The 24,607-nt window shown below is 46.5% G+C and overlaps 2 protein-coding genes and 1 long non-coding RNA gene across 3 annotated transcripts; 2 read left to right on the forward strand and 1 right to left on the reverse strand.

Moving 5' to 3' along the window:
• The first annotated feature begins 509 nt into the window (after positions 1-509).
• Positions 510-3,473, forward strand: Hilpda (hypoxia inducible lipid droplet-associated). The gene is made up of 2 exons (NM_001399165.1): positions 510-695; positions 2,642-3,473. The coding sequence occupies exon 2, from the start codon at positions 2,701-2,703 to the stop codon at positions 2,893-2,895; it is 195 nt and encodes a 64-aa protein (NP_001386094.1). The 5' UTR covers positions 510-695; positions 2,642-2,700; the 3' UTR covers positions 2,896-3,473.
• A 5,983-nt stretch (positions 3,474-9,456) lies between these two features.
• On the forward strand, positions 9,457-20,305 carry Garin1a (golgi associated RAB2 interactor 1A). Its single transcript, NM_001024323.1, has 5 exons — positions 9,457-9,695; positions 13,368-13,549; positions 15,839-16,088; positions 17,152-17,270; positions 19,856-20,305. The coding sequence occupies exons 1-5, from the start codon at positions 9,543-9,545 to the stop codon at positions 20,037-20,039; spliced, it is 888 nt and encodes a 295-aa protein (NP_001019494.1). The 5' UTR covers positions 9,457-9,542; the 3' UTR covers positions 20,040-20,305.
• Positions 15,575-18,703, reverse strand: LOC103692085 (uncharacterized). Its single transcript, XR_015686404.1, has 3 exons — positions 18,583-18,703; positions 15,930-16,112; positions 15,575-15,723 (listed from the first exon to the last, which is right to left on the reverse strand). It is a non-coding gene; the product is annotated as an uncharacterized LOC103692085 (long non-coding RNA).
• Positions 20,306-24,607: the final 4,302 nt, after the last annotated feature.

Raw genomic sequence — 24,607 nt, forward strand, 5'->3', positions numbered from 1 at the left:
TTCTAGTTCAAGCTAAAGACAGCTTATTTTTAAAGAAGACAAAAAGCATCTAAAAGCCAATGCTCTCACTGGGGACCGAAGCCAGGGGAGGCAAGGTGATTTGTCCAAACGCCATTAAAAAAACAGAGACCAAAGAAGCCAAGAGGAATGAATACTTTTACTTTCACTCGGGAGGGCTTGAGGCCAGTCGCAGCTACGCGATAAGAGCCTGACTCAAAAAAAAAAGAAAAGAATTCCAGGCGGGCCTTCACCCACTGTCTGCCTCAAGAGTGGTGCATCCAGCCATGGTGGGGAGGGGGAAGGGCGCCTTTTGGCTCCTGATTTTCTAGGAGGCGCCCGGTGGAGTTGAACCTCACGATGGTCACTCCAGACTGCAGTGAATCACTGCAAGTCGCGTGTTTCCCGTGACTCCCGGGGCACTCGGCTGCGACGCAGCTGACGTAGAGACAGGATGAACCGCGGACGTGCCCCCGGGGCGAGTGCATGCAAGCTGGGTGCGCGTGCGCGGTCTCCGAGGGCGGAGCCTCGCCCAGAAAGGGCGGGGCTTCAGGAGGTCCGTTTCTCTTTGCTACTTATTTCTATCCGGAGCGGTGCCTGCGTGGAGCTTCCACGTTGCGACTCAGCCGACCGTCATCCTTACGCCTGCACGATCTAGTGTGACTCTGAGCAGCCGTCTCCCGACTCTTCTTCCTAAGGTAAACTGGCCCAGGACTGCCCAGGCCGGAGGCCGAGTCCGGGATCCCTCGCCCCATCGGTCAGGCTACCTGCGTTCGCGTCAGGGCTGTGCACCCAGAGCCTCCTCCGGCTCTCTGCGTCGCCCAAATCTATGAACTCCATGGGCCACATGTGCTCGCCCTCCCAAACTTCCCCAAAGTACCCTTCCCTTCCTGTTACCACATTAGAGTGATGTGTAGTAACTGCCCCCACGGAAGGCTGGGTTCTTGTCTGTAGGGCGACCATGTGGCCCTGAGTACCTTCCAGAATGCCTGAGCTACTTGAAAGCGTTCAAATATGTTTGGACAAATTAACTAGATTTGACTTTTTACTATTTTGTGTTTGCTACTCTTTGTTTTGCGGTACTCCGGATTGAACCTAGAATCCTATATGTGCTAAGTACGGCTTAAACCACTGGACTGCACTACCCACCAGCCCTTATGTTTACTTTTGAGACAAGGTTTCATTAAATCCTCCAAATTAGCTTTGCATTCTCCATGGCTCGGGCTAACCTGAAACATGCATTCCTTCTGCCTCAGCCTCCTTCATAGCTGGCTTTTGTCACCCTTATCGTTTATATTGATATTATATTCAAGAAGTTTATAAATCCCCTGGTGGCGGCGGCGGCGGCGGCGGCGGCGGCGACGACGACGGAGGTAGACCCCTTTAAACAACCTTTAGGAGACAGAGGCAGGTGGATCATTGAGTTCGAGTCCAGCCTGGTCTACAGAACTAGTTACAGGACAGCCAGGGCTACACATAAAAACCATGTCTCCGGGTTAAAAAAAAAAAGTTTGTAATCAACTTGAGTGTACGATATAGGAGAAACTTATACAGGTTGTTTGCTCTAGGACATATTCCTGCTTCTTACTCTAGTGGCGCTATAGCATGCAAGGCTAGGCAAGCACTCTATACCTCTGAGTTATATTTTCAACTCACTTTTTACTTTATTTTTTTTTAAAGATTTATTTATTTCATGTATGTGGGTACATTGTCACTGTCTTCAGACATCAGAAGAGGGCATCGGATCCCATGACAGATGGTTGTGAGCCACCATGTGGTTGCTGGGAATTGAACTCAGGACCTCTGGAAGAGCAGTCAGTGCTCTTAACCACCAAGCCATCTCCAGCCCCCACTTTTTACTTTTTAAGTCAGGGTCTTACTAAGTTGCCTAGGCTGGGTTTTTTAACCCACTGTGTAGCTCAAGTATGTATCACCAGCCACACCTAGCATTTTCTTGTATTTCATATGTACATATACATGTGTGTGTATGTTGTGTGTGTGTGTGTGTGTGTGTGTATACAGATATATGTGATAAATATATATATTTTTCCCCATGGAGGTGCTTTGCCTCCATGTTTTGAATACATGTTAGCTGTGCATCATGGGTGTGTGTGTAGAGGCCAAAAGAGGATGTCAGATTCCCTAGGATTGGAGTTACAGATGGTTGTGAACTACCATGTGGCGGCTGGTCCTCTGCCAGTGCTAACCACGGAGCCATCTCTCCCGATGGCTAAAACCACCCGATTTTCTTTGTTTCCATCTGCCTCTGATGTAAAGATAAGTCCTGGCACTGTAACATAGGGTTTCTACATTGTACTCGGTAAGAATGGTCTGAAAGAGAAGTGAAAGTAGTTGGATGTGTGGGATGTACCAGTAACCGAGTGCTTAAGAGGGCCCCGTGAATTTGAGGCTAGCCTGGGCTACAGAGCAGGAAGAGGTGAAGACATACAGTTCTACAAACAGTGCTCTTGAAATTATCCCAACAGCTTGTGTGCTTTGTTCTCCAGCCACGATGTTTGCTGTGCACACATGCTTGGAGGCGATGCCGTGAGCAGACCCGCAGTTGTCCCTTTCTCCCAGTCTTGCTCCTGGGAAAACAAGGGTTGCAACTAACTCATAGACTCTTCTTCCTCTCTCTTCACAGGATCTAGAAGCAGAAAGCAGCAGCTCCACTTCCCTGCAAAGGAGCTGGGCGGCGGCACCATGAAGTACATGCTAAACCTCTACGTGCTGGGGGTCATGTTGACCCTGCTTTCCATCTTTGTTAGACTGATGGAGTCACTGGGAGGATTGTTGGAGAACCCATTGCCCGGGAGCTCCTGGATTACGAGAGGTCACCTAGCCAACACACAGCCTCCCAGGGGCCTTCCAGACCATCCATCCAGAGGAGTGCAATAAAACCTCCCCCCAGGCATCAGCCATGCTTTGACACACTGACTTCAGCATGTCCGACCACATGTTTCATTTCCCAAGAGGCAACATCAAGTGTCTCCAAAGAACTGTTACTAGGCCTGGCAGGGCAGTTTTCTTTTGGATGTTCCCTTACACGGGAAAAGAGCCTGTTTACTGGAGAGGTGTGAGTGGCTTGTCTGTGGCTCTGAGATGGTGGTGTACCGTTTTCAGCTGTTGGGAGAACGTTTTTTTGGTTTTGTTTGTTTGTTTAAGTCCTCCGTCCTAAAGGACTCTTTTGGACCTAAGCATCTTCTGTTGTTTACGATTGAGCCTCTCTTCCAGGAGAGTTTTGTTTGGACAGCATCTAAGGGGTTGTGGGTTGGCCACGAAGACAGGGTGGACCATCCGGTGTTTAGGTCTAAGTTCTGCGTTTAAGTTCTTTCTCCAGTGTAATGCACATGTGTTTGTACATAATGTCTAAAGGGCTATGGGATGATCAGGCCTGCTAGGGTATAGGCATTCCAGCCACTGTGTGGCTTACATGAGTTTTTCTAATGCAATAAATGTGAATATATGTGTATGTATACATTTCCACCGTGTGTCCTGTTGACATGCCTGCTCTTGAAATTAGTAAGGAAACGTTTAAATCCTAGATCTTTAAGTAAACCATCTCTATTAATTTATTTTTGAGGCAAGATCTCACAGTGTAGCCCTAGTTGCCCTGTAAGTCACCATATAGACCAGGCTGGCCTCAGAGACACACCTGGTGCCTCTTTTGCCTCTCTAGTGCTGGGATTAAAAGTGCGCACCACTATATCTGGCTATTTTTACTTTTGAGATCGTCTCATGTAGCTAAGGCTGGCCTTGTCCCACCCGATCCACCCGCCTCTGCCTTCTAAGTGTTAAGACTATAGGCTTCTATCTGAACTTAATATTTTCAAACTTAGGAGCAAGAACATGCTCAAAGCTTTGCTTAGAAACTAAATATGGGGGCTGGGGATTTAGCTCAGTGGTAGAGCGCTTACCTAGGAAGCGCAAGGCCCTGGGTTCGGTCCCCAGCTCCGAAAAAAAGAACCAAAAAAAAAAAAAAAAAAGAAACTAAATATGGTAGTATATGCCTACGATTCTCAGCACTTAGGAAGCTGAGGCAGGAGGATTGCCAAAAATTCCAAGGACAGCCAAGGCTATAATTGCAAGACTGAATTCAAACAAAAAGTTTTGTTTAATTGTAAACTTAACTTGGGACAGAGCCTTTCAGGTCTGCCCTGTGTCGGCCAGTTAGTTATCTGAGCCTAGGCAAGACAACCTTGGCCTTCCACAGTTGCCTCTGTGGATTCAGCCCACTGTACATTGAGCTTTTGACTGTTAGTGCTCAAGATTGAACCTGGGGCATAGCATGTATCAGGAAAACATTATATCAATGAAACTAAGTCAGCCCTGAAAATATTTTTTTTTTTGTAAATTATGTCCACAATGAACTATTCTTGTGTCTACAATAAGACACCTTTTCTTGTCATTTCTCCCTAAACAAAATGGAACAACTGTAGTAGTTATATTGCATTAGGTACTGTAATCTAGAGGTAAGTATATGTTAAGATAATAGCTGGGTCCTTTGCAGACAGTGTGCCATTTTATATGAGACTTGTCTCCCAGGCAGAGTTGTGGCATTAACCCCTCCCCACATGCAGAACCACTTGGTCTTGTGACTGATCTGTCTCCATAAAGGAAATCTGCTCTCCCCCAGTGCTGCCTCCAGTGTGAATGAGCATTCCTGCAGGTCTAGCCTGTTTTGTTCTCTTCAGTGACTTACCCAGCCAAGTGGCTGTTTAATTCTGCTGTCAGTTTAAGTCAGCTACTAAATGGCTGCATACTGCAGGTGATTTGCTTGTGCGCACTCCATAAGTAATCCAGACTGGCCTTGAAATTTAGGATCCTTCCACCCTGGCCTCAAGGATCTGGGGTTATAGCCACATTCCAGGTGCTTGTTTCTGCCCTGCAGATCTGAGCAGCTTCGACTCTAATCAGCAGTGAAAGGAGGGTGGTTTAGTTTTGAAGCAGTCTCACTACGTAGTCCTAGAACTCATAATGTAGCTGACAAGTGACCCAGACTGACCTCAGAGTCCCATCTGCCTCAGGTGTGTGTCATTAAGACAAAGAGGCTTCCTCCCCTCGACCCACCTCTCTGGTCCCTGCCCTGCATAAGAAAGTATTCACTTTGCCTTAGACTTCGCTCTCATCTCTGTGTTTATGAATTTGATGTACTTTTGCCAAACAAAAAGAATGGTACACAGCATCATCCTCGGTTCAACTGCCTCTGCTTCCTTGGTACTCAATGCAACTGACTGATAACCTGGCTTAGGGATTCGTTTTGACTATTGCCGTGTGGTAGCCAGCATAGTGCCAACCTCCACATTCTAGGCACATGGTATTATTAGCCCCTTTGGGGCCACAAAATGATTTATTTATTGGGTCTTGCTATGTGGCCTAGGCTGGCCTCAAATTTGTGATTCAACTGTTGGGGTTAAAGATACGTTGTCACACCTTGCTTCTGGGGACTGGCAAAGTAGTCTTGACTTTGCTGAGGTTACAGAAAGTTGATTTCATTGATGTAGTACTGATGGTAATGTATTTGGAGGGCTAGGCTTAGTCTTAGCCTAAGGCACTGGTCAACAAGTCAGATGACCTCAGTTTGATCTCCAAAACCTACGTGGCAGAAGGGGAGAACATTCTCACAGTTTGTCCTGTGAAGTCTACACATGCACTGTGGCATGCTGTCATTCTCCCACCCCCCCAACCCCCGCACACACACGTAGATGAAAAGAATTGACATAACTGGAGGGCTAGCAAGATGGCTCAGTGGATAAAAGCTCTTGCTGCCAAGTCTGATGGCCTGAGTTTGGCCAGCAGTGTTCCCTCAGTATTCCTTCACGTCTTTGAGACAGTCTCACTGTACCCACAGGCTTGAAGGTGAGAACCATCTCCTGCAAGTTGTTCCCTGACCTTCCTAAATGTGCTCCCTCCCCCCAAATAATCAAATAAATGTATTAGTAAAAAATATAACTGGAAATCAAACATGGTGACACACACCTGCCTTCCATGTAAGCCGATACTGGTTGGCTTTGCTTACGTGCACATAACCCTCTCTAATGTAGAGAGAGGGTCTTGCTATATAGTCTGTACTCCTTTGAACTCTTGGCAGTCCTGCCGTAGTCTCCCAATTGGTGGGGTTACAGGTATGTACCACCATGCCTAGCTAATTTCAGTATTTCTATCTGTCAAGGATATACTAGGTTATAATGTAGCAAGATCACTAAAAATGTCAATGGCTTAGGACCATTCCCTGGGTCCCTAAAAAGAAGCAGGTGCCTAAACAATGCATTTCTACCTACTCCTATTGGTTGGTACCCCACAATCATCAGGCTGCTGTGCACCCCCCATTTCTCTTCATCTCCCCGACTATTTTTTTTTTCTTTTTTTTGGAGCTGGGGACCGAACCCAGGGCCTTGCGCTTGCTAGGCAACATCTCCCCGACTATTAACCTGGCCTCCCATTACCATGTGTGGGAACATGGCTTATACTGTTTCTTTAGAGCTTGACCACACTGGTAGAGAAACCTGTGCCTCACCCAGAGCTTGTTAAGTTTGAACCTGATATTGTAGGTAAATGTTACTTAACATTTTGTTCCCTTTGAGGGAAGATATAGCAAGGAGAGGTGTGAGTTAAATAGCTACCTACCAGGAAGGCCACTAGGGGTCGTCGACAGTGTTCCCTAAGTACTCCTTCAAGTCTTTGTTTGAGACAGTCTCACTGTATACCCAGAATGGCCTCACGCTCACGGCAACCTTGCCTCAATCTCTTGCACTGGGATTACAGGTGAATGGCTAGAAGGTCATTCACTGCTCACCCCTTTGTGGTTGGATGAGGCTCTCTCTCAATCAATTCTGAGTCAAAGTAGCACGCCTATTCTAGATTGGAACATGTAAGGCCTTCTTCCCAACTCACAGCCCCCTCCCCCAGCCCTCTGCTTTGGTAACTGAAATTGATCTGAGTGGGGCTTCTTCATTGGTGTAAACCTTGGAGTGAAGACGCCACAGGGAAGAACTGTCAACTGATGCCTGGAGAAAGGGAAATCAGCCTTTATTGTGGGAAGCTTTAGAGACTGGGGATAGGGGCAGGGGCAGGGTTGCTCCTGCAATGTAGCTGGATGAGCACATTATACACAGCACCTACAGAATTCCAGACCTTCACTGACCTCCCTCCAATAACACATTAAGACATTAGATGGGAAAGCCGGTTTAAAAAAAAAACATAATAAATCTGTGACCAAGACATTTATATAGCACAGAGACATGGCATTATTTGGAGTTGGATGTTAATGAGAAGTTTCTAATTACCCCTCTGGAGTCTCAGACGTGTGGTAAGTGGTGTTTCTGTGTGTATGTTCTTGTAGGGGCTTGTACATGCTATATGCGACTGCCAGAGGACCATTGCACAATGTAGCAAGCACCAGCTATGTAACTCATGTAGGCCTTCATGTGCGATTCCCTCACCTCTGCCTCTGGAGTTACAAGCATGCACTGGAACCGTCTAAAACGCAGAAATCTGGGGGCTTTCTAAGTTAGGACCGAACATCTCAGTGATGGGAACACGTGAGCAACGATGTGAGAGCTCTGCACAGCCTATTTAAAACCTCCAGCTACCAAGTTAACTGTTAACTGGTCGCCTGAACTCTACTGCCATCTAGTGGATGCTGAAGAAGAAAGGAATGCTGCTCTGTGTTCAACAGAAAAGGAGGGGAGGGATTTGGGAGAAAAGGAAGATAGAAAAAACTACCTTCAAACCAACAGGATCAGGTTTTTTTCTATAAAGTTTCAGTATTTGAAATAACATGAGACTAGCCGTGACTACGCAGTTGAAATAAGCTCAGGGGCCTGGGAAGTGGCTCAGTGGGTAAAGGCACTTTACGGGGCAATTAGATCAACCTACATTCTGATCCCAGAACTCATATAAAAAGCCCATAGCAGCAGCCAGTGCTTCCGTGATCACAAGGCCCAGGAGACCTGAAGGAAACTTGCTGCTGGCCCACCTAACCTGGGTACACAGTGCAAAGAGGCCTGGTCTCAAGATGAAAAGGTAATGCCCTGTCCTCTGACCTCCACACATAGATAGCACTTGCATGGCCACAACCCATGCAGGAACATACAGATGGCTCAGTGGTTAAGAGCACTGACTGTTCTTCCAGAAGTCCTGAGTTCAAATCCCAGCACCCACTCGTTGGCTCACAACCATCTATATCTGGTATGTTTAAAGTGAGTGGCAGTGTACTCACATACATAAAGAAATCTTTAAAAAAAGAACACACATGCAGATATACTCACTTATCACACACACACACAGGAAGGCCGAAAAAGAAAAGAAAATGATGTCTGAAGTCTGGCGCCAGACTAGGGCACCTGCTTTAAAGCCTAATGGACTTGTGTTCAACGCCCAGGACCTACCAGGAGGAAGGAGAGAACCCTCAAATTGTCTTCTGTCACCCACAAACTCCAATAGCAATCAAGCTTTTTTAATCCCGGCACTCGATAGAGGCCAGAGGACCTCTGAGTTCTGGTGTACAGAGTGAATTCCAGGACAGCCAGGGCTACACAGTAAGACCCTATCTCAAACCAACAAAAATAGAAGTAAATCAATAAGAGTCTGGCTCTGTGGTAGAATTCCTAACACGTCCAGTCAAAATATTTAGTTTCCTTAATTGATGTGCCATTTTTCAAATGTGTTTATTGACCGGGTGTGGTGGTGCATGCTTTGAAAGGCAGAGTAGGTGGCCCTCTGAGTTTGAGGCCAGCCTGGTCTAAATACTCCATTCCAGGACAGCCAGGACTATATACTAAGATCCCCGCTCCCCGTCTCAATAATATGATAAAGAGAAAACTGTTTATTTATAAATACTTTGGCATTTCTCTCCAAAAAGTTTTTCTAGTTGGAAAGAAAGTGTGTGTGTGTGTGTGTGTGTGTGTGTGTGTGTGTGTGTGTGTGTGTGTGTGTGTGTGATGGGGAAAAGGGGAGGCTGCATGAAGCAGTGAGCACCAGTAGTCAGAGGACTTGAGAGACAGTTCTTTTCTTTGGTCACTCACATCTCACGAGTCTTAATTCCTAGCAATCTTGGCAGCAAGAGCTTTTCCCAGCTGAGCCATCCTGCCACCCCTCAAGGCCTGACTTTAGGTAAACAATTCGAACTTACAAAGAGCTTTTGTGTGAGGCTTCCAGTTATGAAGGGGGATCAAAGCCTATGATTCTTCCACAGACCTTCACTGGGGGCCTGGCCAGTTCGCTGTCTCGGAAAGGTCTCTCGATGCCTGGGGTAAGGGCCAGTGTTTAGAATCTGGAAGTTTACTGCTGGTTCGTGGCCATCTCCTGTGCATCTCCTTCCTGGCCTCCTCTCCCTTTCCTGCTGGTAGCATTTTTTGATGTCACTCCTGCCATTGTGAGCTGACAGGCCCTCCCAGCCCTGGAGGACATGCCACACCATAAGCAAGCAGGGAGCCGGAGCTGGGAGGTGGGGGGGAAGCAGTGGTTCCAACAACACCTTGGAGTTGGGCTGGGTCTGTGTGGAGCCCCAGAGATGTGCCCCAGCCCATTCTTCTTAAGAATCAATGAGTAAAATTAGGGGCCTCCCTCCTGCAATCAGGGACCCAGGCCCTGGAGTGGAACTTGGAGTCGAAAATGGCCTTCTCTGTCAACTGATCCATTCTCCAGAATTCAACTTGTTCTCTGACTCGGTGGTGTTTGAGAGCACCTTTATCCAGGTACCTCCTGCATCTCAGGGATCAATCTCCCCTCCCACGACCTGCTCCCAAAGTCATTTCCCTTTGCGCTTGTTGTGAGGGAATTCCCTGCATGCCACATGCAAAGAGTTAGGTGGGGTTTGGAACAAGAGAGAAGCTTTTGTTTCTTTTCTTTCTTTCCTTCCTTCCTCTTTTTTTTTTTTTTTTTTTTTTGTCTCACTGTGTAGCCTTGGTTGGCCTAGAGTGATGTAGACCATGCTGGCCTCAAACTTTCAGAGATCCTCTAGCTTCTGCCTTCTGAGTGCTGGGATTAAAGGTGTGTGCCACTACACCCAACTTAAGTACCCTTTTTTTTAAAAATTTTTTTAAAGATTTATTTATTATTTATAAGTACACTGTAGCTGTCTTCAGGCACACCAGAAGAGGGCATCAGATCTCATTACAGGTGGTTGTGAGCCACCATGTGGTTGCTGGGATTTGAACTCAGGACCTCTGGAAGAGCAATCAGTGCTCTTAACCACTGAGCCATCTCTCCAACCCCCAAGTACCCTTTTTTTAAAAAAAAGATTTTGTTTATTTTATTTTATATACAAGTGAGTACCCTGTCACTCTCTTCAGACACCAGAAGAGGGCATCAGATTGTGTTGCAAATGGTTGTAAGCCACCACGTCATTGCTGGGATTTGAACTCAGGACCTCTGGAAGAGCAATTGAAAAATCCCATGCAGAGAGACCCTTACTCAAGTCTTGGGAAATCGCGGACCCCAGACACAGAGAGACCATTTTGGATGTAATAAGCAAAGGCGAGGTTTATTACGGAGACCTATTACAGAGATCTCCGGGCCGACACGTATCCTGCGCAGGAGACAGAGGTGTCGGCCCCGAAACTCAAAAGTCAGAGGGTTATATAGAGAAGGCTAGGGGGTTTTGGCGTGATTACATATAATTGGCTCATTCAAACATAGCAGTGAGAACAAAGCAGAAAGAGTACGTGTTAGAAGTCAGGGGCTTATCAGGGTCTGGAGGATGGCCCTGAGTGAGCTGGGGGGAGATGTCTTCCTGCCAGACGTCCCATGAATCAGTCCCATTAACTCAGGCTGGTTCCTGCATTCCTTTTCTTTATGGCTTGCCAGTCCTGCCTGGACAGTGTTTTCTGTGCTCCTTTATCTTTATGGCCTGTTAGTCCTGGCTGCAGGGCTTAGCCCTGGGTCTGTGGCCTTTTGGGGTTTATTCTTTTAATTTTTATATTTATAAACCTAGAATTCGTATAATTTTCTTTTCACAATCAGTGCTTTTTTTTTTTTTTAAAGATTTATTTATTATATATAAGTACACTGTAGCTGTCTTCAGATATACCAGAAGAGGGCATCAGAACTCTTTACAGATGGTTGTGAGCCACCATGTGGTTGCTGGGATTTGAACTCATGACCTCTGGAAGAGCAGTCGGGTGCTCTTAACCGCTGAGCCATCTCTCCAGCCCCTTTGAAAGTACCTTTTAAAATGTTTTGTTGTTGTTGTTGTTGTTGTTGTTTTTAAGATTTATTTAAGTTTTATTTTGGTATTTGTGCAAGTGAGGGCAGAACCCAGGGAGGTGAAAAGAGGGCATCAGTTCCCCCAGAACTGAAGTTATAGGCTCTTGTAAACTTCCTGACGTTGGTGCTGGAAACTGATCTCCAGGACCTCTGTGAGATAAACACTCTTAATGGCAGAGCTGTTTCTTCAGCCCGGAAAGCAGCCTCCTGCTGCTCAGTTTAACGGTGTCAATGGTAACTGTCTAAGCAAACTCTATCTGAGCCATTTGGAACAGCAATGTATCATTACAGACACCCAGGGCATCCCCTCTGGACTTTGGCAGTTGAAAAAAAAAAATGTGTTGGGGACTTAGCTCAGTGGTAGAGCGCTTGCCTAGCAAGCACAAGACCCTGGGTTCGGTCCTCAGCTCCAGAAAAAAAAAAAAGAAAGAAAGAAAAAAAAATGTGTGCCAGACAACAGGGGTCCTCGGCACTCTTGGTAGGAAATCACTGAGGTTCGGGTTAGAATTCGAGCAGGCGGAGAAACTTGACCGTACCCAGGTTAAGGTGGAGAGACTGAAGCTGAGGTCAGAGACTCGACTAAATGAAGGGGGGGAGGAGGGGTGGCAGGGAGTTGAAGGTTGGTGGGAACCTTTCCAGGTAGGCGTAGGAATTCAGTCTGAGGTTCTCAAAGCAACAAGCTCCTTCTCACTACGGTGCGGGTTTGGGAAAACCGCGTTCAGTGTTCCCAGGCCTCCACTCTCCTGTGCTGACTAACTAGACACCTGTGTTCCTGGAATAAGAACCAGCAAGCCTGGGGTGAGGGAGCAGTAACATGGGATCCAGGCCGTTTCCATTTCTAGTCACCCCCCCGTTATGTGTGGTACTTTTGGCCTCTTTGTTCTACATGATCAGACTTTGAAGCTGTTGGGAGTCTCGGGACGTGAGAGATCTGCCTCTCCCTGATATGACTCGCTCCTCAGTTGGTTCCACTTCTTCCCCTCTCCTTGTTTCCTATGTCACTGTCACCGCCAGGGCGGGCCAGTTCCCTCTCTTGGTGACTGTGGCCCTCTGCTTTGTAAGGACTACAGATCCTGTTTCACAGTACAGGATCTGAGAAATGTCACTTTTTTCTCTCGCCCAAATCAGAATTCATTTTTTTTTTCCCCTCCAAGAGTTACTTGGCCGGGCTGGTAGGAATTAATTTCAGTCTTCCTTGGGTTTCCCGTGTCCCCAGTTGCCCCATGGGATGCACAGTTGTCAGGGCTGCACGGAGTTTGAACTCTGGGAGAAGGCCGCAGGGCTTGGGAACGCTAATGGTAGTTGTGGTTCCTCAGTCCCGGCTTTGGTGTTTCTCTGCCCTGAGCTGAGACAGTGCCTCGGTACGGAGTGTCCATTGTCCTTGTCCTGCCATGGCCCCAGGTAATTTGGGGAGCAGAAGTACTCGTGACATTTGAGTCCCTGCAACAAACTGCTCTCTTATCTGAGGGAAGCTCTCCAGCCTCCTCCCATGTGAGCTTCCTTGGTCTTTTCCATTCCTTTAGCTCCTTCCGGAAGCTTGTTCTCTTCCTCCTGTCGACCTTTCTTCCTATCAGCTCCCTTCCAAGACTTTAGAAAGCTGTGCTGTGCTGGGGGTAGGGGTGGGTGCTGGAGAGATGGCTCAGAGGTTAAGAGCGCTGTCTGCTCTTCCAGAGGTCCTGAGCTCAACCACATGGTGGCTCACAACCGTTTGTAATGACATCTAGTGCCCTCTTCTGGCCTGTAGGCATACTTGCAGGCAGAATGCGGTATAGGCCGGTTTCTCTGACCCTCGGGGGAGAGGGTAAAATTTCCAATGCAACTCAGCCTTTTTGTTCCTTTGTTGTTTTAATACAGGGTCTCACGTAGCCCAGGCTGCCCTCCACAGGAAACCAAGAATGACCTTGAATTCCTGATTCTCCAGCCTCCACTCCCAAGTGACTAACTAGTGTATCTTTTCAAAGTTAAATGTGTGTTTCTCTGCACAAAGCAGTACTATACAGGGTTGTTGTTCGTAAAACTTTATGTCTGGGTGTCTAGGGAAAGCAACAAAAGAGACCAGTAGCAAGTAAAGGACTCGCTCACCGTCCCCGTCTGGTCTCTGCATCCTTCCATGCCTTTTCTGATATCTCTTTCTGACCCATGTATCTGGGGCTGATTTTCAGGTCACTAAGCAAGGAAACTGGATGGATGCCTACGAAAGATCTGCCACTATAATCCTTGGAGTAACCTCTTCAGTGCCCTCCTTGCCACTCCCCAATATCCTCCTGATGGCCAATGTTACCTGGCCTCAAGGTCCATTTTCCACCTGTAGCACACTTGGTGCCCCTGTCATCACCCTCAGCAGGTAAAGAAAGACAGGAGGGAGGGGATGTGGGGTGATTGGCAAGTGTATGCTTACAAACCAGGTTTAAAAGAAAGGCCGGAGGGAGGGGCCGGAGCTGGGGGATGATTGGCAGGCTGACAGGCTTCAAACTGGAAGGAAGGGTAGTGCTCCAAGGCAGTGCTCCTGGTAAGCTCTTTAGAGTTCATCCATCTGTTTGCCTAATGCACATTGATTGACTCAGCGTCTTTTGCAACACTGTTTCTGTCTCCAGTTCAGTGTTTGAAAATCTTGGCTTCCTTTTACTTTAATTCTTTTTTTTTTTAAGATTTATTTATTTATTTTGTATATGAGTACACTGTAGCTGTCTTCTGACACACCAGAAGAGGGCATTGGATTCCATTACAGATGGTTGTGAGCCACCATGTGGTTGCTGGGATTTGAACTCAGGACCTCTGGAAGAGCAGTCGGTGCTCTTAACCACTGAGCCATCTCTCCAGCCCCCTTACTTTAATTCTTAAGTAAAATGTTTCGGTTTTGTTTGTTCGCTTGTTTGTTTACTGACAGGATCTGCTTATGTAGCCTTGTCTTGCCTGGAACTCACTTTATAAGAATTCATGAAGAGTCTGGCCTCGGCTTGCTGATATTTTGTAGATGTGGGACAGGAGCTAAGGAAATTTTTGCTTTTTTTCCTCCTCTCCCCCTTTCTAACTTTTGGGAGTTGTTTCTCTTCTACCTCGTGGGTTCTGGGATTGAACTCATGTCACTAGAGTTGACAGTAAGCACCTTCACCTTTGGGGCCAGCTTGCAGCCTATAAATGGAGATATTAAAGTCAAATAGGGCTACAATATGTTGAGATTGAAAGAAAAAAAAAAGGATATTGCCAAACCCAGCACGGTAAGCCTGACTCAAAGAAAGGGTGGGGGTGTGTTGGGAGAGATGCGTCGGTGCGTAAGAACCCTTTGCTTCTCTTCCTGAAGTCCTGAGTCAGTCTCCAGCAGCCATGTCAGGCAGCTCACAGCCACCTGTGACTCTGACACACACTTCTAGCTTCCAAAAAACCTACGTGTGTGTGGCATTCACACACACACACACACACACAAACAAACACACACACAGTCTTAGAATAGAATAAAAGGGTTGTTGATGTAGCTCAGGGGGTAGACTGTATGCCTAGCACACACACAGTCCTAGCTAGGTTCAGCAGCACATAAACTGCGCATGGTGGGACAAACCTGTAACCCCAGCACTTAGGAGGAGCCAACAGAGTATCAAGTAAAAGAAAAGAAAAGCGTAAAGCCTCAGCATATAGGAGACACCCACCATTCCTACAAGGAATCTAAGATGCAGGAGAAGGCTTAGAAATGAGCCAAAAGAACTCTGTTCGAATACTCACTCAGGAAGACTGGGCAAACCTAGAGCATTTTGCCCTTTCTGAGACAGGGCTCCTGTAGCCTTGCCTTTAACTCCTAGATGAGGCTTTAAATGCTCACCCCTCTTGTCTTAGTCTCCCAAGTGCTAAGATCATCACTGTGCCCAGCTCACCATGCATGTGCTGTGTGTGTGTGTGTGTGTGTGTGTGTGTGTGTGTGTGTGTGTGTGGGTGCAAGGCCAGAGGATGTGTTGGATGTCCCTGCTCTACCATAATTCACCTTATTCTGTTGAGGTGGCCTCTCACTGAAGCTGAAGCACACTGATTTGGCTAGGTTGGCTGGCCAGAGAGCTCCCAGGATCTACCTACCAGTTTTGGCATCCAGCCCTGAGGTTACAGGCATATATGACAATGCCTGGCTCTTTAAAAGCAAAACAGAACAGAACAAAACAAACAAACCAGTATGAGTGCTTGGGATTCAAACTCAGACCTCCATGCTCGCACAATACGACACATGCTTTGGTCTATTGAATCATCTCCCCCAATCTCTCACAGAGCTTTTCCAAGGGTTTACTACAAAATCTGAGATGAGTAATTAACATTACTTAATCTTTCCCCATCCAAGAGTTTTATGAGCATTAAGTGAGACAGTATGCACCAATTATAGCAACGGTAATTGATGAGGGCAGATTGTTTTTATTTAAAAATTTTTTGAGACAAAGTCACATAGCCAAGCTGAACTTGAACTCCTGCTCTTAGCTCCCAAGTGTTGGGATTTAGGCATACACCTAGAGGCCGGCGGGTCTTTACTAAGGAATGAAGATCCTGCAAATAAACAAGAAGGGAGTCAGATCCAGCAGGCGTTCGCAGTCCTAGGGTAGGAGTCTCCTCCAGGTAGCAGCAGAAGACACCAACACACCAATTCCCTGCTTATGCCCAGGATTCTTCCCCTGAAGTATGTGGAGCTACAAATCTATGACCGGACCCAGCGCATCCTTCGGGTTAGGACAGTGACTGAGAAGATCTACTACCTGAGGCTCCATGAGAAACATCCACAGGCTGTGTTTCGGTTCTGGATCCGCTTGGTGAAAATCTTACAGAAAGGTCTGTCTATCACCACCAAAGACCCAAGGATCCATTTCACTCACTGCCTGGTGCCCAAGATGCCCAACTCCTCCACTGAAACAACAGTAAGTGGGGGCATCCACCAGGGTCTGCAGAGAAATAAACAGAAACATATATATCCATGTACATACTTACACACTCATGTGCACACACTCCCACATGCACATGTTCCCATATGCAAATGGACACTTGGCCTTTCCTATATGCCGGTTACTCAACACCTTGGATCAGAAATATTCAGGAAAAAAAAAAAAAACCACTGTTCCCTTCTCACTGTCCACTGAACAATACAGTGGGACAGCTATTTACATAGCACTGTGTTGCATGAGACATGTGTAAAAGCTACCATTGCAAATAAGGAACTGGAGTATAGTGAACTTTTATATTGGAGGGGAGGGGGTCTTAGGGATTTACTGCTGTGAACAGACACCATGACCAAGGCAACTCTTATAAGGACAACATTTAATTGGGGCTGGCTTACAGGTTCAGAGGTTCAGTCCATTATCATCAGGGTGGGAGCATAGCAGCGACCAGGCAGGCCTGTGCAGAGGGAGCTGAGAGTTCTACACCTTCATCTGAAGGCTGCTAGGAGAAGACTGGCTTCCAGGCAGCTAGGGTGAGGGTCTTAAAGCACACACAGTGACGCACCTACTTCAACATGGCCACACCATCTAGTAGTGCACTTTTATATTTATTTCTTGTTGTTTACTGTGTGCAAGTGCTGTTGTTGAGACAGCGTTCCCTCTCTAGCTCAGGTTGGGCTGAAACTCACTATGTAGCCCAGGTTGCCCTCAGCTATCTTCCTGCCTTAGCCTCCCTAGTGTTGGGATTGCAAGCACACACCACTACCCTGAGCTCCTGGGTGGGCACGAGGTTTCCCTGGACCTCCCCAGGGAAGCACAGGTACAAAGCTTGCCAGAGACGGCTCTACGTTTGGGATTCGAAAACTGAACTCTTTCTCTGCCTTTGTTAAGGTGTGTGTTTCGGTGTTTTGATAGCCAGTGGTTTTGGAGATGAGCAGTTCTAGGGTCCACACTTTACTCTCTGGATTGCATGGCCTCCACAGTACATCAGAGCCCTGCCAGAGAGAGGGGGTCAGGGCCCTCTGACTTGCTTTTCCCTGTACAGCCTGAAAGCAGCCGGCCGGCATCCTCCCAGAGTAGTGAGACCATAATGCTGCTGGCGGCTGAGCGGGCCGGCAGCAGTGTCCTAGATCTCTCAAACAGACACCGGTTCTCAGAAGACAGGTGAGTCATGTGTCCTCAGCCCTGGGCTTGCCCTAGCCTAAATTCATAGGGCCTGCGACTCTATCAATCTAGCCCTTCTCATTGTAGATAGCGGGCCACATAACTTTGTCCCCTGAACTTGGTTGCAAACTTGTGCTCAGAAAAGGTTCTGTGGCATTCGGCCATCGGAACGTTCATTCCACAGAGAAACTCCACGGCTTTTACATGGCTGATACGCAAGGAGAGGAACAGGAAATGAGTAAATGAATTCCGAGAAATGCAAACTAATAACTAAGTTAGCTACTGACTCACTAACCCCTGCTCACAAAGGTCTCTCTGGCAGCCTCAGCTTTGCCTTCCCTATCTCTTGGGTCAAGTGGACAGTGACCAAAGACTCCTCCTAAATCCATGTTTCAATTGATCCCCAGACAAGCAGCCAAAGACCAGCCATCCATGTGCAGAGCAACTATAAGTCATAGGCTGTTGTCAACCCATAGTTTGTTTTTTTTTTTTTTCTTTTTAAATTTCTTTGTGACTTTTTTCCAGTGGGAGAAGGGCTTTGTTGTTGTCCCACTATAAAAGCTGCCTCTCTGGACAGTCCCTATAGAAAAGCTGGTCCTTTCAGATTGCAAAAACAGCTTCACTTTTGAAGTTAAAATGTCTAACGCTTGATTATACTTTCTTGATATGATCAACCTTGACCTTCCCTCCTCCCCTCCCCAACCCTCCTCTCCACTTCTCCTATCTCCTCCCCTCTCCTACCTTCCCTCCTCTCCTCTCCATTCTCCTCTCCTTCCTTTCTCCTTTCCTCCCTTACCCCCTCTCCTCCCCCATGAACTTCTTGTCACCCTGGCTGACTTCCTGCCTCCTTTTCCCAAGTGCTCGAACGGTTTCATCCATGCTCGTCAGTCACTACTCTGCCCACTCAGCTACACCCCGAGCGAGTCCTGCCCCCTTTGTTTTGTCTGCTTGTTTGTCTGTTTTGTTTTTGTTTGACTCAGGGTTTCACCCTGTAGCTCTGAATATACTTGAACTTGCCATGATCCTCCTGCCTCAGCCTCCAAAAAAGTTAAGAGCACTTCCAGAGGATTCAGGCTGAGTTCACACCCACACAACATCACATGACTGTAACTCTAGTTTCAGGGGATTCAACAGGCTTTTCTGCCCCCCTAGGCACCAGGCACACACACACACACACACACACACACACACACACACACACACACACGAGAAAACAAAACACCCTGTCTTAGTTAGGGTTCCATGGCTGGGAAGAGACACCATGACCACAGCATCTCTTATAAAAGACAACGTTTAACTGGGGCTGGCTTACGGGTTCAGAAGTTCAGTCCATTATCATCAAGGCAGGAGCACCACAGCTTCTAGGCAGCCGTGGCCCAGGAGGAACTGAGAGCTCTGTCTACATCTTTATCTAAAGAAGTCAGGAGCAGACTGTTTTCCAGGCTGCTAGGAGGAGGGTTTCAAAGCCCATCCCTACTGTGACAAACTTCCTCCAACAAGGCCACACCTTCTAATAGTGTCACTCTCTGAGTCAACCATGTTTAGACCACCATACACCCATACACATAAAATAATAAAAATAAATATTTATGTTTTCCTAGTGGGAGACATGGCTATCCCTGTTTCTTACCATTTCCTAATGATTTAAGTTGATTTTTTCCTCTTAAAAGCTTTCTTGGGTTATTTTGTTGTTGTTTGGGTGATTTTGTTTTATTGTTGTTATTGTTGTTTTTTGAGACAAGAGATGACTTTGAACTACTGTCCTATCTCCACTTTCAGACCTAGACATTTTACATTTTAACTTCAAAAGTGAAGCTGTTTTTGCAATCTGCCCCCCCCCCCCCCCCCCCGGAGCTGGGGACCGAACCCAGGGCCTTGCGCTGAGCTAAATCCCCAACCCCTTGCGCTGAGCTAAATCCCCAACCCCTTGCTAAATCCCCTTGTTTTTGCAATCTGAAAGTATGGGATTACAAGTGCGCACTAACAGACCACCATATTGGCTCCTGTTTGTTTTAGATTTTCTGATTGGTTGGTTGGTTGGGTTCATTTTGTTTTTGTTTTTGAGATAGTATCTCACGGTTTAGCTCTTGGCTGGCTTGGAACTCACTATGTAGACCAAGTTAGCTTTGAACTCACAGACATCTGTCTGCCTCTGCTTCCTCTGCCCCTTTAGTGTTGGGATGAAGGGCATGCACCATCAGGTCCTGCATTGTTTGGTTTTTCTAAGACAACGTTCCACTGTGTAACTCCCGCTAACCTGGACTCAGGTCCTCTGGCAGACAAATATCTGCTCTTAACCTCTTAACCACTCCAGCCTTTAAAAACAGTTTATTTAAGGAGAACGTTTTGTGTGAATGGGCACTTTGCCTGTGGGGACCAGAAAAGGACATCAGAGCTTCTATAACCAGAGTCATAGACAGGTTAAGATGCCATGTAGTTACTGGGAACCCAACCAGGGCCTTCTGGAAAAGTAGCAAGTGCTATTATCTGCTGAGACATTATTCTAGCCCTTAAGGTGATTTTTAACAATTATTTCCTTCTTTTCTGTTGCTTTCTGTGACCTGGGAATGTCGGGACTCCTTCAGATACACTGATACAAAAACAGACAACTCCAGCAACTGCAAGACAGCCTCCCCGGTGGCATCTTTAATTGGTATGCCCATGAGAGCCACCTTGATCCACAGTCTCTGGGAACAAGAGGACTCATGTGAGACCCTCCTACAGGCTCCTGTAGCCAGCTCCCTAGGAGACAACTTTTTGGGACCCTAACACCTGGCCAGAATGGGGTGTCAGCCCTGTCTTCTATGTGTTTGCTCTGCCTCCTACAATGCTGCTTCCCACAGTGGGCCAAGTAACCATGGGAGAGATGAAATGGTACCTATGCCAAGATGCTCTTCTACATCCACCAATAAACCTCCAGTGGGGTCCTCGTTGGTTGTGTTTTGGGGAGGTTCTGAGCAGTTGGGGAAGGAATGGCTAGAAATCACAGTTCATGCCTCAGAAAAATAAATGGGAAGGAAGCTATGACACCAAAACAGGAGCCACATGTTGTTATGGAGCCACGTTGTTAAGGAGCAACATTGTTGTTAAGGAGCCACATTGTTATACACTGTTATATTAAGTCTCCATACCTTACAAGAATAAGTTTCTGTTTCCTAGACCTAATGATCCTGCAAACAATGTTTTTCACCCTGTGCTGAACTTGTGACCCATGATGTATACCCACTTCTTTGCTTTGCTAAGCTCCTGAACACCTGTGCGGCTCCCCTTTCACACGACCCATTCTTGTACTTATCAACCTCACAGGCAGCCTTGAGCCCTGAGTTCCCTCTCTTAGTTTCATTGCTGTGAAAAGACACCATGACAGAGGCAACTCTTATAAAGGAAAACATTTAATAGGGGCTGACTTAACCGTTTCAGAGAGGTTCGGCCCATTATCATCACGCTGGGAAGCATGGCAACATCCAAGCACACATAGTACTGAAAAAGAAATTGAGAGTTCTACATCTTGATCCACAGGCAGCAGAAGAAGAGTGTGAGCCACACTGGGCATGGCTTGAGTGTAGAAGACCTCAAAACCTATCCCCACTTCCTCCAACAAGGCCACACTTTCTCCAACAAGACCATATCTCCTAATAGTGTCACTCCATACGGACCAAGTATTCAAACACTTGGGTCTATGGGGGCCATGACTATTCAACCCATCACAGCTGTCTCTGCTCCTCTTCTGTCCAGGGGCTAACAGCCAATAATCTCAACAGCTGGTTGCTAACAGCCCTAACCTTCCCCATAAATGGGACTTCAAAAGCCAGTGAGGGGCTGTTCTCTGAAAGCTCAACTTCGGGGGAGGTGGTCATCTGGCCAGTCCCTTATGCATCTCTAAATAAAGGTTGTTTGGATCAGATAGTCATGGAAACGGGTTTTTTGTTTGCTTTTGCTTGTTTGTTTGTTTTTGTCTGCTCTAACAGAAGCTACCACATGCCAGTTGAAAGCCTGAAGTATCTAAGCTAAGCTGAGACATCCAGTGCAAAGGAAAGGGCCTCTGTGGAGAGATCTCATTTCCTTTGTCAAAGAGATAGTGGGAAGCCAGGCAATGGTGGCCCATGCCTTTAATCCCGAATTTAGGAGGCAGAGGCAAGCAGATCAGTGAGTTCAAGGCCAACCTGGTCTATATAATGAGTTCCAGGACAGCCAGGGCTACACAAAGAAATCCTGTCTTGAAAAACTGTGTGTGTGCAAGGGGAGGGGGGAGTTGGGGAGACAGTAGAAAACAGAGGCAGGACATTGGTATAAAGAAATCCTGAAAATGATACAGTAACCACCTATAATAAGGTAACCCCATTCATCTTTTTTTTTCTTTTTTTTTTTTTGGAGCTGGGGACCGAGCCCAGGGCCTTGTGCTTGCTAGGCAAGCGCTCTACCACTGAGCTAAATCCCCCCCCCCCATTCATCTTTAATAAGAACTCGAGGGTTTATCTTTCAACTCCCTGTGTTAGGCTCACTCTTGGCCATGAACAAGTGAGTTACTAATGGAATGCCTTGACTGTTCCCTCCTAGGACCTAGTGAAAGCAAACTGGGAGATCTTGTATGTTTACAGGTCTCTGAGCAAATATTTCATACTTACATAGGGGATAATCAAAGCTGTTCCCACCAATTAGTAATATTTGCTCAGAATATATCACTGTAATACCCAAACAATATGACTCCTCCGTTTGATACCGTTTGGCCTGTGATATTGAACTCATCAGAGAGAACAAGAGAGAGGGGCAGGTTTCCAGTCCTTGAAGAAAGCCTGGGGCAGTTACTGAACTCTATTTTAAAGACAGAGGGGGAGCATTAATGTTTAAATGACATTTGTACCACACAGTCCACAAATAAAGGTTGGAGGACCTGCCTTCTTATATCTCACGTCACGTGTGTTGCCAGGAGGGAGAACATGGTTGTCCCTTCCGCAGGCCGGTTTGCTTGGTCTAAGGACTAAATCCTGGCAAGATTGACTTGTACAAGACACTGAGAGGGTATCTAATGTTTGTGGCGTTCCCCCTGCCTCCACGGGAAATACAAGCAAACCAAATATCCTTTGAATACTGTGTTGGTTAATTTGCTGTCAACATAAGCTAGAGTCATAAGGGACAAGGGAACCACAAATGAGAAAAATCCCCTCGTCAGATTGGCCTGTGGTGGGCTTCTTTTCCCTATGGGGCATTTTATTGGTTAATGACTGATGTGGGAGGGCTCAGCCCACTGTGGTGGTGCCATCCTTAGATAGTTCCTGTAAGAAAGTGGGCTGAGCAAGCTGATATGGCTTCTCTCAGTGATAAGACTATAAAGTGTAAGCTGGAAATAAACTGTGCTCTTCCCAAGTTGCTTTGGTCATGGTATTTATCGCAGCAATGGAAAGTAAACTGGGGCAGACATACTTGCTATTAAATAAGCTGGGCATTGCCGTTGCTACTAAATAAGCTGGGCATTGCCGTTGCTGGAGAAGGACAATTAGACGCTGAACCCCGGGGTGACTAATATGAAGAGTGACCATACTTCCCAAAGTCTGCCGGTTCCGTTGCCATTGTTAATATGTAATACATATTTAACTCTCAAAATTGTCCTTGTGGAGATAAATCATGAGGCACCGTGTGTTCACACACACACTTAAAGAGTCCCTATCTTTACTCTTAAAAAAAAAAAAAGATCTCACTCTGTAACCCACGGTATTCTTGAGCTCACAGCATCCTTCTGGCTCCCTTCCCAAGTGCTATGATTACAGGCATGAGCCACCACACCCAGCTTCCATCCCCAATTGTATTGCCTGGGTTTATGTTTCTGTCAGTTCTCACTTGAACTGTTGCCGTAATCCTATTGGTCAAACCCTAATATCACCAGGACAGTAACAGGTGATGTCATTGGATACTAGCTGTTTGTAAACACTCTGCTATTTTTTTTATGTATTTATTTATTATATATGAATACACTGTAGCTATCTTCAGACACACCAGAAGAGGGCATCAGATCTCATTACAGATGATTGTGAGCCACCATGTGGTTGCTGGGATTGGAACTCAGGACCTCTGGAAGAGCATTTAGTGCTCTTAACCACTGAGCCATCTCTCCAGCCCCCCACTCTGCTATGTTTTTACAAAGATATCTCACTCAGTCCACACCGCAACCCACCTGGAGGCAGAGACTCCCTAGCACGTTTTGTGAAGGATGAAGCCACAGAGAGGTTATTGAGGTCATGTAGGGAGTAAGTAGCCAGTATTGTAACTTCGTCTGACTCCAAAGCTTACAACATTTGTATGTGAGTTCGTTTTTGACAGGGTCTCTCTGTATAGCCTTGGTTGTCTTGAAACTTGCTTATGTTGACAGATCTGGCTTCAAACTGCTTCTGCTCCCCAGGTTTCTGGGATCCCAGGCATGTGCTGGGTACCTGGCCATAGTCCACCCTTGGGATGAGGCTGTGATCTTTCCCCAGTCCATTCTCCTTCTACACTTTTTTTTTAAACTTTTTTTTATTTATTCATTTATTATATATAAGTACACTGCAGCCGTCTTCAGACACACCAGAAGAGGGCATCAGATCTCTCTTACAGATGGCTGGGAGCCACCATGTGGTTGCTGGGAACTGAACTCATGACCTCTGGAAGAGCAGTCGGGTGCTCTTAACCGCTGAGCCATCTCTCCAGCCCCTCCTTCTACACTTTTATCAGAGCAACCTTTTTTGAAGTATTATATACATACCCGCCAGAGTTTCCTTCTTCATAAAACCAAACCTTTTGACAGAAAATGACTGGAACTCCACTGATAACCACATGCTGTCTACTTGCTGTAGTCTCCTAGAGCCTTATGTATCCTGCCAACTTCCTTACGGGTTCCTAAATTGGCCTTGCCTTTAGATGCTGCTAAGGCCTTTCACACATGTTCCCTCCACTCAGTATACACTTGCTTTTTCTATACACACCAAGATACTGGTCCTTTGACTACTGTTGTCTGCACTTGCATTGGATTGTCGAGCCCCTGAGCATATTGTAGTTGTTTCTTCCATATCAGTCTCCTTAGTGGAACAGCCAACTCTAAGATCTGGATTAGAGACGCTAGCTCTCACTCAAACTAAAAGGAATTCATCGGAAGGATGTGGGCTGCCTTGCGAAACTATTATGGTATTTGTGGAAATGACCGTAGACACAATTCAATTACAATGAAAAGATTCATTGATTAGCTGCTAGGAGGACGGACAATCTCTGAGCCAAATTTGAGATCGCCATGAGAAGGGGGTTAAGGGAAGGATTCTTAAAGGGGGAAAGCCACATATCTATGCAGGCAAGCAAAAACTAGTCTGTTC

The sequence above is a fragment of the Rattus norvegicus genome, chromosome 4 (assembly GCF_021556685.1).
Source record: "Rattus norvegicus strain SHRSP/BbbUtx chromosome 4, alternate assembly SHRSP_T2T, whole genome shotgun sequence".
In the NCBI taxonomy this organism is placed as follows: domain Eukaryota; kingdom Metazoa; phylum Chordata; class Mammalia; order Rodentia; family Muridae; genus Rattus; species Rattus norvegicus.